The 14,817-nt window shown below is 38.4% G+C and overlaps 1 protein-coding gene across 4 annotated transcripts in view; it reads left to right on the top strand.

Moving 5' to 3' along the window:
* Positions 1-14,817, top strand: part of NEBL (nebulette) — a 273,379-nt gene that overhangs the window by 242,635 nt on the left and 15,927 nt on the right. The window contains exon 25 of one of the 4 annotated variants that reach the window (XM_074157124.1): positions 27-155. The exons of the other annotated variants lie outside the window; for them this stretch is intronic. Coding sequence (XP_074013225.1) covers positions 27-155 — 129 coding nt within the window. The remainder of the gene's footprint in view (positions 1-26; positions 156-14,817) is intronic. 4 annotated transcript variants of the gene reach the window in all.

Genomic DNA, 14,817 nt, shown 5'->3' with positions numbered 1-14,817 from the left:
TTCTTTCTTTCTTTCTACCTTTGTAGAAAGAGCAAGCCGTTACAGTAAGCTGTATTTACATTCTACCAGTTTGGGAGATTATAAGTCAGATGGCTCTGACACGAACCCTACCTTTTCTTACTGCAGTGAGATAACAAGGCCATCTGATGAAGGAGGTACCCCTTATTCCCACCTTTTTCACTAATGACACTGTCCCGGTGTCTTGACACCTCACAGACCTGTATTAACGCCGTGTCCTTGTATAGTCACAAATCATTAGCAACTATGTGAGCTGTTGCCTGATTGATTAAGGAAGCAAAGCAAAATCTGAAGACTGTAGTTTCTTGCATGCCATATTGGTTTATCCTGTATTCTCTTTCCCCACGTGGTAACGCTGTCAATCTGAAGGCTCTACTAACTCCCATTTACAGTGGTTAAGACAGGATGTGTTGTGTTTCTGCAAAATGCCCTTGAATCTGTTTTGTTTTGCTCTTGAAAGACACGACGTAACTGAAAACATACACCTCTGAATGTAAAAAAATAAATTCACATTGTGCTCCTCAGTGGACAAATCAAACATATAATAGTATTTTAGTGAGTGAAGTACCTCCCACATTAAACTGTGCAGGTGCTTGTGGCTCTCTGTTTCCATCCCGATAAAAGTGTATCAACTGGCAACTTTCGCACATATGAAAGTTTTTTTATACTCTCAGCAGTTTGGGAACCAGGGTTAATATTCAGCTGGGAATTTTATATAGTCTGATGATGTTTAATGTGGATTAATATTAGAATACTTTGATGAACCTGCATTCCCAGGTAAAAAACACGTCTTGCATCTGTTTGATGCCATAGGTTAGAACAAAATACATGAAAATGATGAATAAGTGTCTAGTAATCCTAGTGGCATTACAGTGCATACTAGATAACTGGTGAATAGTAAATATTCAGAAACACTGCATTTTAAATATATGGTTTTTAAAAATAGTGATTTCTACTTCTCAGTTGCTAAAGAAGGTGCATTGAAAAGGTTATCCAAAGGGTTACTGTATTTATTTTTTTTTTAAAGAAGGTGTTAAAGATATTGCTATGATTTAGTTGCCTGGCATCCTTGAATTATCCATGCTTTTACATTTTAAAGCATCTTAATTGTAGACTGTGCCTGTTTATGTTCTCCCACTCACCAGAGTAATAGGTTGTTGTTTAGGGAGTCTATGTTGCGTTAGGAGCCATGTAAATACATACAAGCAGCTCTGATGAGGAAAGGATAAGGAAGAAAGTGCGCAGACGGAAAAACTAACTCTGAACAAAGAAAGAAACACATGTCTTTGACAGAACTGGAATCCCTTATATCATGTCTGTCCATCTTTATTTGATATTTTAACTATATTCCCAACTCTTTTCATAGATGATAGCAATAATGTACATCATGCTGTTTTTTATGTCTCTTCCTGTGATGATGGAAAGTGGACTTCACAGTCCAGTGCATATTGCCTCTCTGTATCTGTTCTGATCTTTTTTGGCTCTATTCCAAGCCATTTTAACATTGCCTTGTCAGCTTGATTTGATTGTTAACAGATATTTTTTATTACTAGCCATATTGAGAATAGGAAATGGGCTTTATTTTCCCCTGTTGTTTTGGCACTAGCAAGCTTGCTTTCTGTGTCTCTATTTAAACCTATTGTTGTGGTGATGTGTTGAATAGATCCTTGCCAAGACCAACATACTTTAGCAAGATATTGTTTCCGCTTTTGACCCAGCTGGCTAGCTGGGGTTTGAGCACTTGCAGACAGTTCCCATTGCGGGGAAGAAATAAATGCCAGTGCTAAGTAATTTGACATAATCCTAATGCTTTACAAGAAAATGCCATTTCTGTGAACACAGTCAGAAAAAAACAGCAGAAGATAGCATCTTTGGTCAAAAATACCAACCTTTTTCATGGCAGCATCCCATCTAAAATGTCGTTTAGCACATAGCCACAAGGTGAGTTTGCCCTTGACTGTTATGGAGTATCTCTTATGGCATATCCCTGTAAATGAGAACCATTTTGTTGAGAATTCATGTCTGTTTCTCATGGAGTTTGTACTTTTGGATCCAGCAGTGTTTCTCACTGGCAATTGTTCAAGCTGATGGCTTGATGCCAACAAGAAGGACAGTTAGAGACCTGTGACCAATTTTACAGCCCCTAAGTGTCTTTGGCCTTGTCTCGTTATCTTTCAGTTATTTCTGTGTTGTTCAATTGCTAATTTGCTCTAGATACCTTTGCTGATATTTGACCCACAATTCAAGTCTTCCACTGCTGATGGAACTGTTCCTTAACCACCTCTCCCAGCCATTAGCTGGGTCCCTGGCCTCATACCACATGTTAAAAGCTTATTTAGATCTAAATAAGTCTCTCTCTTGTCTTTGGGGAATTTCAGTAACAGCATCACAGGGAGGTTACTAACATTGTTCACTAGAATTACTTCTTCCTATTTGATTCCCTGACCATTATTTTAGATGATGAAGTAGAGCTGAGCCAAGTGTGCCACCCAGGGATCTTTCCCTACAAAATCAGTAGATTTTTGCATGATGTAAGTTCAGGTAAATCCCGGTTCTCCCTTTTAGACTACTGCAGGTAAAACTGAATAGGAAACAATTGTTAACACTTTCCAGGAAGCCTGGTGCAGGTGATGAACTTACATTTTGATACTCCTTTTGAAATTACTTTCAGCTTTATCCGTCCTTTTTGCAGCTTCTCTCTGATAGTGTTTTTCAAGGTGACTTTATTACTTCATCGTATCATTGAATTTTTTTGCCATGCTGGACAGAAGGTGTTGCACTAGAGCTTCTCAGTGTACCTAAATGCTTTGTAATTAATTACCACCCTAACAAAGATTTCCTTTTTACCTGCAAGCCATTCTGTAGCACTTCCCAGAAACAGCTGGGTGCCACATTAGTTCTTGCAAAATTCTCAGCTATTTTTCAAGTAGTTATTTTCAGCTTGGCTAAAGAGGAACAGAGGCTAACGATTTCTCTCTTTCAATGCTGCTTTTAACACTGGTGTTGCAACTTCTTAGACATGGAGCTATTCACTCATTTTTGGAAGGATTTTCAGATTATTTTCGTCAGAAACAGAACTCGAGATATATGGATATCAGATTTTTTTTTTGTTTATAAAGACAGACTAGACAGTTCCTTCTTCACACACCACTGTAGGAAAAAAGGCAACTAGAGACAGTTTCTTTGCTTTCAATTAAGGTCTTTCTAGACAGCATTGTGTCTGACAAGTTTCTCAACTGTTTTTTTGGTTGTTTTTCTTTTTTTTTCTTGAGTTTTTTTGTAGCGTCTTTTCTGTCTGTCCTGGTTTTCTGTGCAGTCTTACACACTGTTTTTCTCCCAATTCTTTTCAGACTCACTCTTTTGCTCCCCTTCTTTTCCTACAAGTAAGGTCCCATCCTGTTAGTTTGCATTCAGGAACCAGGAGAGGATGATCTGGTTCATATGGCTCAACACCTTTTCCAGTCTTGCATTATTTTAGACAGTCATATTTGTATTTCAGCCATCTACCCCATGAAGGAGATTAATTGCTTTTACATATAACTCCCATTTATGTATAATCATAGAGATTTCAGTGGCTGGTGACAGAAAGGAACACAGATATCACCTAATTTGACTTCTTGCATTCATGGTCTCAACAGCGCTTCTCAGAAGTTGTGCTAAAGCATGTATTTTTATGAAGATATCTTATCCAATTTTATTGTCTTCATATAAAATTAATCTACCATCTTCTGCTAGTAATTAACGTCAGTAAGTGAAAATGGCATGATCTCACACACTCACGGCTCAAGACTCTAGTTGCATTCCCACAAAAGTAAGAGTAAAAATGCTTGAAAGTAGCACAAGTTCACAATATTGGAGACTTTTTTTTTAAGGCTTGTTATTTTAAAACATTTTCTACATATATTCTTCTCAGTACCTCCATCTCCGGAGACTGAGGCGAGGAAAGGACTGTTTAACACTTGAGTGTTAATATGTGGTACAATGTAAGATACGGAAATGAATTTGTGGTGTATGATCCAGTGCCAATCCCAGAAACCAAGCTCAGTTGCTCAAAGCTGTGTGTGTGCAAGTATAGACAAAGAGTGGCAAGATAAAGTGAATTCTGGTTTAGGTTTAAAATATCAAACAACATAAGTCTTTGAGAGTGCAGAAACTTGTCCTTAAGGGAGTTGACCCAGTGTCTACAGGGGTCACTTAGCTACTACTGGAGCAAATGCCAGGCTTTGACATGATGGCAGGGAAGTGGTTTATGCATTTGTGTATTACTAGAACACTGTGTCCTGATGACTGGCTAGATGATAGCAGATGAGCCATGGCACTGCTACTAGGGCTACCGTTTTTGTCACTCTGACTCATTTTGAGGTGAAGAATTCCTCTTAGTGTGTTTGGAATGACAAGACTCACCTGTGCCAAAGGGTATCACTGTTATTCTCATTTCACTGTTATTTATTCATTCTCTCTCTCTCTGTCTTTTATTATGCAACAATTTGTGTGCACATTTTCTTTGCGGTATACCCCAGTGAAAGTGTTTTCCTTAGGGTTTCTCCTCTTGTTTTAGTTTATGCCTTTCATGCTGCTTTCCTTCATTCCTGTTAGAACTGCAGAATGTTTTCATTTCACTTTCTAATATTCTTCCCTCTCTCAGTTTTTACTGTAATTATCTTTCAATTTATTGTATCTCTGTGGGGCTTGCTGTTTATTTTTCTGCTATTTTTCTTTGATTTAAATCAGTGGGATTTTATTTAATATTACCAAGTTTTGCTCTCAGTCTGAAGGTTTCTACTTTAAAATTATCTTCATGAACATCTTGCAATAGATGAACCTAACTTTTTTTGTCCCTGGTACACCTTTTTTTTTTCTCTTTAGTTGAAACCTTTTAGTTTGGTTTTCTCTCCTTTGCTTTTGACCTTCCTTTTTCTTGCCTTCCATTTCCTATTAATTTCTAGTTTAATTGGTGTGCATCAGAATATAGACATTTTTCCTTACCATACGTTCACAATTTTTCAGTGTATTAAAGTGTCCCTTTGTTCTTATTTTAAAATGTGTGTAGTCTGTAGATGAAGAAAAATTAGAGATGAGTATCAGATCCTTTCAGTCATGGATATATTATTACTCTTCTGGGAAAAAAAAAATGATTTCTTAGTTATTTTCTAAGTCTTCATCACATTCTCTTAAAAGCTATCTAGGAGTCAGTCTGTAGGAGACAGAAATCAGGTTCACTGTACTCCCAAAAGCTCATGTTATGTAGGAAATGTTAGTGGATATTAGGACAGAATTTTCAAGTGCCTTTCATTGCATTTTAAATATGAGTGCTAAAATTTTCATGGATTTGGTCGGAGTCAGTGTGTTACTGATTGGCTGCATGTTCAGTATTTACACTTGTCTCCTTCAGGCTGAGAGAACTCTTCAGGTGCAGTTCACCTGCTGTCACCAGAAAAGTAGTGAGAATTAACATAAAGAGGCCTTGATCTGAGATTTAAGGACTTCCTTCCTTTATTCTGATGAAAAGGATCTGCCCTCACGTCTCTTACTTTGCCTTTGCCTGGGAAGCTACCTTCTTTTACTCACACTGGCAATCCAAATACATGGATTTCAATGAACCATGAAATTCCACTTATATTTTATAATCTCTTAATTTTTCTTATCAACCTTAAAAGTAACCTGTAGGTTGCTATGAGAAAACTGAGAATTTGTATTAGGTACTTGATTGATACTACATAACAGTTGGTCAGATCCAGAAAAGATTAGTGCAAACAACCTTTGAGAAATAAATATGGCAAATGGGCATGCTGGCAATTTGACTCCAAAGTCTATAAAGACTGCAGAACACACAGTACACGGTATCTTCCTGTGGGATATGGGTACTTGAAGTTTTGAAGTCTTTGTATAGCTTGGAGTGAAAGATAAGTCAATAAGAAACAGTAAGTCCTTTCATCTCTCTCCCTAGTGGCGTGTCCTCCTTGTGTGATACGAGCCTTCTGAAGAAGAAGTGCTCCAGAGTAGCTGAGCCTGCTCCCCTCCCTTTCTCCAGACTCTAGGGGTTATCTTTTTCCTTTCCTCACCAAGGCAGGAATGTATTATAGGCCATTAGAACTATTGTTTGAACTGCAGTGTGAGCATAGCCCTGCAAAGAGCAAATGTATTATTGAGTGTCACTGGCAGCAGCCTCTCACTCTGTACCAGCTCATGGAGAGGGCTTTTGTTGCTCAGCCCACCACTGGCGTTTTAAACATCAATTTCAGAGATGTCTCCTGCTCTCCCCCTAGCACACCCCAATATCTGTGGCTCTGTTATGTAAAATGTTTATTTGTAGGATTTGCCTGAGTGTTTGACACCCATGCATATGTACCACAGAAAATCCTGTGCTGCTGCTTCTTCTCCTGGTTAGTCTGGTCATAAGACAAGTTAGTCAGATGAAATGGAGAAAAAAACCTGTTCATTTCACACACTGGAATTGCAAAGATGCTCCCTGGTACGTGGGCCAAGGAGTCTACTTGTGCTGGAGCAGTGGTAATACTCTTCTGCCAATAGATGGAAGGAGGAGAGGAAAGGAAACAGGGTTTGGTTCCCTTCCTTGCTCTGTCCTTCCCATCATTTTTTATAAAAAAAAAAAACAACTTTGGTTTTGAGGATGGGAAAAATCACCATTAGTAAAAGACAAGTCAAAAAAAAGAGGGAATAATACCTGACTGCTCTTTATGTTATAGTGTAAAGATCTGTCTTCCATTTCCAGGTGCAGCTGGCAGGAACACGGGGCAGAAATCCTTCACCCCTCTTCATATTCAGTTGTTAAACTCTGTCATTTTAAGGAGGTCAAGCAGAATGACACAGCAGTTACATTTTCTTCTCTGGCAGCCAAGGAAGAATGGTTCTTTTATGCTAGGTAGCTGAACTCTCTTTCCGTAACGTTGCTCCCTAGAGTCTGGTAATCAAATGTGGCATTTGGAGGGAGAGGAATTGTAGATTTCATAGGAAGAACTATAGACTCTTTGGGTTTCTTGTCTCCTTTCAAGCGTATCAGCAGGCTGCACTGCCACAGAAGGCTGAACACATCAAAACAACGGTCTGTGTACTCCCTCTTGGTGAGGGTCACATCCACGCTTCTCTTATCCAACAGATTCTTACATCTGTTTCTGCCTCTTTTTTTATTTTTATTTCGGACTAGATGGTGCTTTGGTTTTGCCTCTTTTACATTCAAGCCTCTAGCAGATCTGCCAACCTGAAAGCTAATGTGTGGGAAAAAGTAGTCTTCCACTGAACAGCATCATGGTAAAACTGTGCTTTTTCAGCTTGGTAATCAGATGATTTTCCGTTCTTAAGTGTATGATGTAGTACAAATGCTTGCAGTCAAATAATAATAACCTCACCCGTAAACCTCTCTTGATATTTTTGAACTGGGCTAAATACTTCTCTGTGTATGTAATATGGGCAGAAGTGCATACATGTGTTTCATACCTAGCTGATACCACAAATTATTTAGCATGAACAGGTTTAGTTGTTAGAGAGCTTACAATCCTTCAGAATTGTTGACTCCTGGTCTCCCATTCTCAGAGTTTTGCTGAAATGATATAGCTTCCTTTGTAAAGGTTTGCTGTAACCACATTGTACCCCAAAAGGACAGTGGTTGTTCAGGCAGCAAGACATAGCTCTCTCCCTTCTCCCTTCTCTCCCCACCTTTCATTTGAAGGAGGTGTGTTTTGCTTTTTCCACTTCTGCCTCCTGTTTTGCAGTGATTCTTAATGTTCAAATGACATTTTATTTTATTTTTTTCTGATTAAAAATAATGACATTACAGATAGAGGAGTTTTCAAAAACAGTGGGAGGTTTCCTAGTATTAGAAAGGTGGTATCTTTCTAGATTTGAGGTAAAAAGAAAATTAAATGCAAGGTTAGTTGTGAGATTTCAGATTTCAGTTAGAAACAGGTTAGGTGTGTTCCCTATACATGTGCTAATTTCTATATAAGTTTCTGTGAAAGAAGATTTCTGGCTGCTTAATATATATTTTGGTCTCTCAATAATCAATGTCGGTCTTTTAAGCCATCTAAGTAGAGGAATGCAGAATAGGAATAGGACCACATTTATGCGCTGTCTTGAGCATTATTGAATCTCTCTGTCCTAGTCTGGACCATCAGACTCTTTAGCACTCTGCCGAGTGCTTTGTTATATGCAGAACATGAGAGAAATGAGTCCAGAAAATTAGATTTCATTCTTTTCCACTACAAAGAGGCATGAAGTATCTGTAAAACATTTTTTATGTAAAACTTGAAACTTCATATAGGACTCCAAGTGAGGGCTTAGGTAAGTTTTGATTAAGGTTTGATTTAGGGCTCTGGGAATAAAACTAAATATCCCACATTGGTTGTAATACATTAAGATATAAATCATCATTCTTCCGAAAGCACATTTTCATTCAGTGTGTGTTCACTGAGGATGAGTTAATGTTCCAGGGAGAGCTTTACATTTCACACTTCCAAAATATTTTTGCTTAGATTCCCTCTGCCTATCTTTGATTCCTGTGCTCTCTCCCACACCTTTGACATCTGCCAGCATCAAAAGGCAATTCCCACACATACAGGTGGAGCAGAATCCAGAAGAGATGTCCCATTTTCAGTTTCTGTAGCGTGGCAGCAGTTCAGGGGATCCTTCTGTTTGCCCTGCCAGCTGTCCGAGTTTGATGTTCCTTTAAATAGTTAGCGAGCCAAAAGTGGAAAGGAGATTTCCAAGTGACTCAACAGTTGGAAGTGTTAATGGCACCCTTGGCAAGTAGTTGTTTCAGTTGTTCAGTGTGGCTCCCTAAAGCAGCTTTTGATGCACTTCAGAGGACTTTATATCCAGCAGACAAATAAATATCATTAGTAGAATTATGTGCAGTCACATACTTGATCCTGGTTGATGCTATCCTTCCACCATTGTTCAGGTTGGTTATATCCACTATGCAAATAAATAGCTGCACAGAAATCAAAGCACAGCTTCCATGAGAACTTGCAGGCTCCTCTCTTTAATGTAAATGAGCAACAGTTGATGTTCCGTAAATGTGAGGGAGTTCAAATTGTAATTGAAGGTGTGTGGGTAATATAACATGTTAACATAACCTTCATTTTACTAACTCTTTCCATTTGTGAGGAAGCCTAGAGCAAAAACCTGCCTATTCACAATGTAAGAGGGAATTGCAGCTTCCTGTGGTACACCATGGCCCCGCTAGGACTGAGGATGCCTCAGGCTGGCTTCCAGACATTTTGTGCCTTCATAAATAAAAGAATGTGATGTGGCGTGTGAGGGAAGGAAAGGCATATTGTACTCTTGTTTTCTCAGCTGAGACATGCTGCAGTTTAGCTGGAATGTCAGGCAAAAAAGTCGGCTGGCAATAAGGTTTATTTGTCAGTGACACCAAATCCTGACTGCAATTTATATTCAGAACTCCAGAGCCTTGTGATTTGGTTATGTCCCAGTTACAACACCAGTAGGAGAAATGGGGACACATGTTATAATATACCAGCTGTTAATAGGTACATAGGGTAAGCTCTTTGGACTGTATGGCTACCATTGAAAGCTAATTCCAAAATAATATTCATAGTGGTTTCTGTTATTATCCATATAAAATGAATGGGAGCAGTCCTTTTATGTTTGAACTGCTCGAACAATTTCTAAGACATAATGCACTTAGAACATATATGTGGAAATACATGCATTAGAAGTTGTAAAGATGAGTTGAAGACCTCAGCTTTTAGAATCTATGGTTAAAAAAACTCATTTTCACAGTCTAGATAGGTTAATGGGTCTGCCAAAGCAAAAACAGCCAGCCAAGCACCTCCCCACTTCGATAGCGTCTGTATAAACTGTGCTCCAAATATACAATCCGTTCTCCTTAGTCCCAGCTAGTAATTCTTTTGTCCTTAGTTTGCAATAGAGTATTTAATGTATTAAATCTGATTTTGTGAGGCAAATGAGTGAATTAAATATCTAGAAAAGATTTTGTGGTTGAATATTCAAAGTGTAATTTTTTGTAGTCGCACTACGTTTAACTGGTTTAGAATATTCTGTCTTAATCATAACAACCCTGAAATGACATTTTAGGATTCAAAACTGGGGACGAATAGGACTCCAGTTTTAGGGTTAGAAGCCAAATACTTGAGGTAGTTTTATTTTTACAGTACTGTAGGAAGAACTGGTTGGTGGCATCTGGAAGGGGGATAAATGATTTGTATTTTAAGTGAATTAAATTGTAAGTGAAGTACCCTTGTGAAAATTCTAAATGTCAAATATAGACTTCATACAGTTTTTAAAATTCCAAAAACAACTGTTCGTAGAAGTTGGATGAAGACAATAATTTTGTCATTAATTCTAAATTGTAATTTTGTGTTGTGTTCACTCCTATTTTATCCTGGTTTTTAGCAAAACACAAAAAAATACATCAGTATGAGCGAATACTACAAACAGCCTCTTCCTATATTTTGAAGGCTTTTGAAACATCTTCTAATTGAGTTTCCTGGTAGATCATTTACCACCCTATTTTATAACAAATATCTTTAGCTTCTGTGTGAAAAAAAGCTTTTGTTTCAAGGGGCTGCTATGGAATTACACTTATCAGATCTGTTTTTCTGAGTGTTTATGGTCTTACAGTACTAAATGGCCATTCCAAAGGCAGTCTGGGGGAGCTGATGGCATTTGCTGTTCATCAGAATTGTCTGCTCTGCCAGGACAGGACGGGCTTGTGCTCTTTGCAGGCTATGAGGCTGCCACTCACCACCTCACTGCTCCACAGTCAGACACAGTTACAGACAGGGACTCTATGGGTTGTTTGAGATCCGGCGGCTTCTCCTCTCCTGTTGGCAGAGCACAAGATTGTGTGCATGTAATACCTTACAACTCTGTGATGCTTTGCAATGACAATAATGTGCTAATGATCACAAAAGCTCTTGAGCTGTCACTCAGTATCCTCCACCCCTGGGTTCTTCAGTAGAAAGGATGCTCTAAGGAGTACCCACTTCCTCTCAAAAATATTCCCTTTGCTATTGTCTTTTGATGGAGAGGGTGGATGTTAGTTGACCATCCTCTTTCTTTTAATGCCGACAATAGAAAACAGGACATCCTGGGGTTCCTTTCATTTTTTTTCTCAACTATGACATTTAATACCTGCTTGCAGACGTAGCTTCTGGAGACTGTGCTACCCTGGGCTTTCTCTGAATATAGCCTTTCTTGTGCAGTTCCTCTGAAGGGAAATGAAAGCTGTACTACTTTTATTTAAAGGAAAATATGTCCACGACAGACTGGCTTTTTGTAGTACAGACATTTTAGACCCCTCAGAGAGGCCACAGTGTACCTCAAGAAATAGATTGCCCTGAAAAAGTATATAACACAATTGACTGATCCACCGTTCTTCAAAATATGAAGAGTTAAGGAGAAGGGCTGAATGACCAAACACGTAGACCATGATGTACTGGAGAGGCAATTTGCCAACCGTTCTTCCACTGGACTAGCTAATACTTCCTGAATTCCCACTCCATCTGCTATTGGATGTATGATGGACTTGTACAACAAAGACCAGTGTAACCAGTATTAGTGATATTGGCTGTTCATAGAAATCAGGAATTTTGGAACAGGTGAATATTTTGTGACTGTGTTTGCTCTTGGGAGTAACTGAAATATGAGATAGTTCCCCCCTAAAAGGAAAACAAATTACGAACAAAATACAGGATTCCATGTGGCATAAGCACATTAGACGTTCTTTTTGTCATTTCTTTGAAAATTTCTTTGTTTCCTTTGACATATGCTAAACAGCTATGTGTGATCTTCTGGTGTAATTTAATGCAAAATCAAATTTTAATTTCTTATATTGAAACTGCTTTGAGGAGTTATAATTGTATGATTCTGCGTTTCCCATAATAACCTACTTCAGCTTACATGGTGGGTACAAATAGTTAGGCTCAAATATTACTAGCTGATAAAATGGTGTTATAAAATAATAGCACTTAAAACAGTCTTAGTCTAATCACGACACTAATGAAGTTTAGTTTAAAACATTTTATTTTACCCATTGTAGTGTATCACTAAGTAGTCTTGAGAGTAGAGACATTTTGATTTTTTGCACCATGCATAATTAATGTTAGTAATTTTAAATACAAGTTTAATAATTTTGTTGATCTCCCTCCCCCATTTTTTTCAAGTATTTGAAGATTGCATGGTTTATTTTTTATATCTTTAAAATTTAGGTTATGGAAACTTCCTAAGCTTGTAACGTTCTGAATTTACCATTGACTCCAAGTAGTTAAGAGCTTCAATTATAATGAGGTCAGTGCGCATGGCAGATATTTATTAGCACCCTGTGTGAATTAGGCCATACTTTCAGGTTGTTATTTCAACAACCTAATTATATCTGGGTTTGATATTCCAATTTACTAACTGATAGTGACTCCTGTAATGGATAGTATGCAGACAAACTGCTGCTTCTGACAGCACCACTGAGAGCAACAAGCCTGGTAGCTTGGAGAGCCGTGAAAGCAGCCTAACTGACGAGTAAAGGTCAAGAAAAAGAGGAAAAACAAAGAAAGGAAAGAAATGAAGGGAAAGTTAATGTTACAAGAAAAAATGCCAAGATGCCTTACCATGTTGTTTTCTACTGTTCTAAAAACAGCACTCTTCTGTATCAGGTCTCAGCATCTGCAGTCTTCAGGTTAGTGCTTTTTATATGCTTATGCAGTCTGACCTATTCCCAGTAAATTTGGCTGTGCTGTGCTACTCTTTCTGACTAGAAAATAATAAAACTCTATAATAGATAAGAGTTATCATCAGTTTAGAGTATGTGTTTCTATTTTCTAGGTTATTTGAAAAGTTAATGCTGAGCAATTTAATTTTAGAGATGGCTGGGAATTTTTCAATATTTTTCATCGGAAGATAGCAGTTCAATGCCAAACTTCTTTATAGGAATGGATCACTTGTGATTAATGTCTTAATGCCAAACACACCGTTTTATTCAGTTTTGAGATTGTTAGAATTATAGCTTGACTTTTTTGAAATAAAGAATCCAGCTTTATGTTGAACTATGTTTTGAAGAGTCACATAAATTATAATAAACATTGAAAATGATCAAAATTAAACCTAGAACTTTTGAAATGTTTGGCATAAAATTGTTTCTTTATCTGATTTTTAAAAGTTATTTTTGTGTGAAACTTTTGAGGATTTTTTTAGGTTTGTTTTTTTTTTTTTTTTTTTTTTTTAATCCTAGTTTGGGACAGGAGCATTCTTGGAAATCTGTTCTGTGCTGGAAAATTATTACTGATGTTTTCCTAATGTTGTCTGTATGTAACATATCTGTGCTTTTCTGTTTGTTCTCTATAATCCTGTGACTGCTTTTTTTATCGTGTACTTTAGAGGCTATCCCCTTGCTCTGTACCATGGGGTTGCTGCGGAGTTCTCAGCCTCTTCACCATCTCTATCTCTGGGCAGTCCTTGCACGCTCGTCAAAGTATTTAAGTTCTATGATACCTGTTTTTACTGTCAAGTAAACTGCTCTTGCTGGCTACATTAGGCTTAATCTTCTCTAAACTTCCACTGTGACTTTTTTCAAGTACTGCGGAGACCTATGATACAAGTAGTTGAGCAGTGCATGCCCCATGCTAGCGCACAGGAGCATTCTGCATTACATGGGATGCATTGTTTGGAGCTGGATGACGGGACATCCAGAGGGAAGCATCTCTAGTAGGCTCAGCTCTTTTGTGGTTTGAACCCAGAGGGAGCTTGCACAGAAGTGAGGTGCTTGGGGGTGGGGGTTATACCTTGGGAGAGCTGATCTGATCTAGTGGTTTGCTGCTTTCTGCTGCCTGTGGCCTTGGGTACCTGCTCCTGCCTCCTTCCTTGCACTGCATCTGTCATGGGTCTGATCCCTTGCTGAGCTGGCTTAGCTCACCAAGCCAGCAGAAAAACAACATAGCTGAGAGGAAGGGAAAGGGTGGTAGGACTGTTAGGTTGCCTCAGCCAGCTCATAGAGCATCAGCCTCAGATGTGCAGTGGGAATCGGGGATGGACTGCCTCTTTGAGACTTATCACCTCATCACTCCTGCTGAGTTTTTCCAACACTTAACTTTAGCAGAGAATGATGTTTAGCACATCATCTTTAAAAGCTTTCTAAAAACTCATTTGTCATAGCAGTCAAGTCACTTCTCTTTTTATGTCTTTCACATCCTAGCCTCATCATATCTATCCTGCCTTACTTGCTGCCAAAGTATCAAGATTCTTGTTTCTGATCAGCCCGTGATACAAGCCTTCTTTAAAACGTTCATTAAATTCTTGGTTGACAACAATTATGTTCCATTTGTCCTGCTGTTCATGCTTGAGCAGGACGTGAACTTCTGCAGAATTCATGAGTTAACCTTCTTCAAACCGTTTCTCAAGATGATTGTATGGTTAACACAATGCTGGACTGAGCTCATCTCAAGAGCTTGTACAGGAATATACAATGCATGGGAAATAAAAAGGAGGAGTGATAGGGTTTGTGGTTACCCAAAGAGATGTAGTGAAAACTCCATCCCGAACTCAAAACTGATAGGACAAGGCCTGAAGAAACCAACCTAACTGCAAATTTGGCCCTGATTTTAAATGGAGGATGGACTATATTACTCCTGGAAGTCTTTTCCAGTGCAAATCACTTTAAATATTTTAATGATGGGGAGCAGCAGCTGACATCTGGGGAAAGTGATAGAAAATCAAAAATAAAGTGCTGAGTCAGAGTTTGTAACCAAAGTTACCTCTGTGCCACTTTCGGGAGAAGGCTTAAAAAAGGGATCAGTTGTTATTTTTCACCAG

This window comes from Numenius arquata, chromosome 12 (assembly GCF_964106895.1).
Source record: "Numenius arquata chromosome 12, bNumArq3.hap1.1, whole genome shotgun sequence".
In the NCBI taxonomy this organism is placed as follows: domain Eukaryota; kingdom Metazoa; phylum Chordata; class Aves; order Charadriiformes; family Scolopacidae; genus Numenius; species Numenius arquata.
Note: the sequence above shows the minus strand (reverse complement) of the source record. Positions and strands in the feature narration are given on the sequence as shown.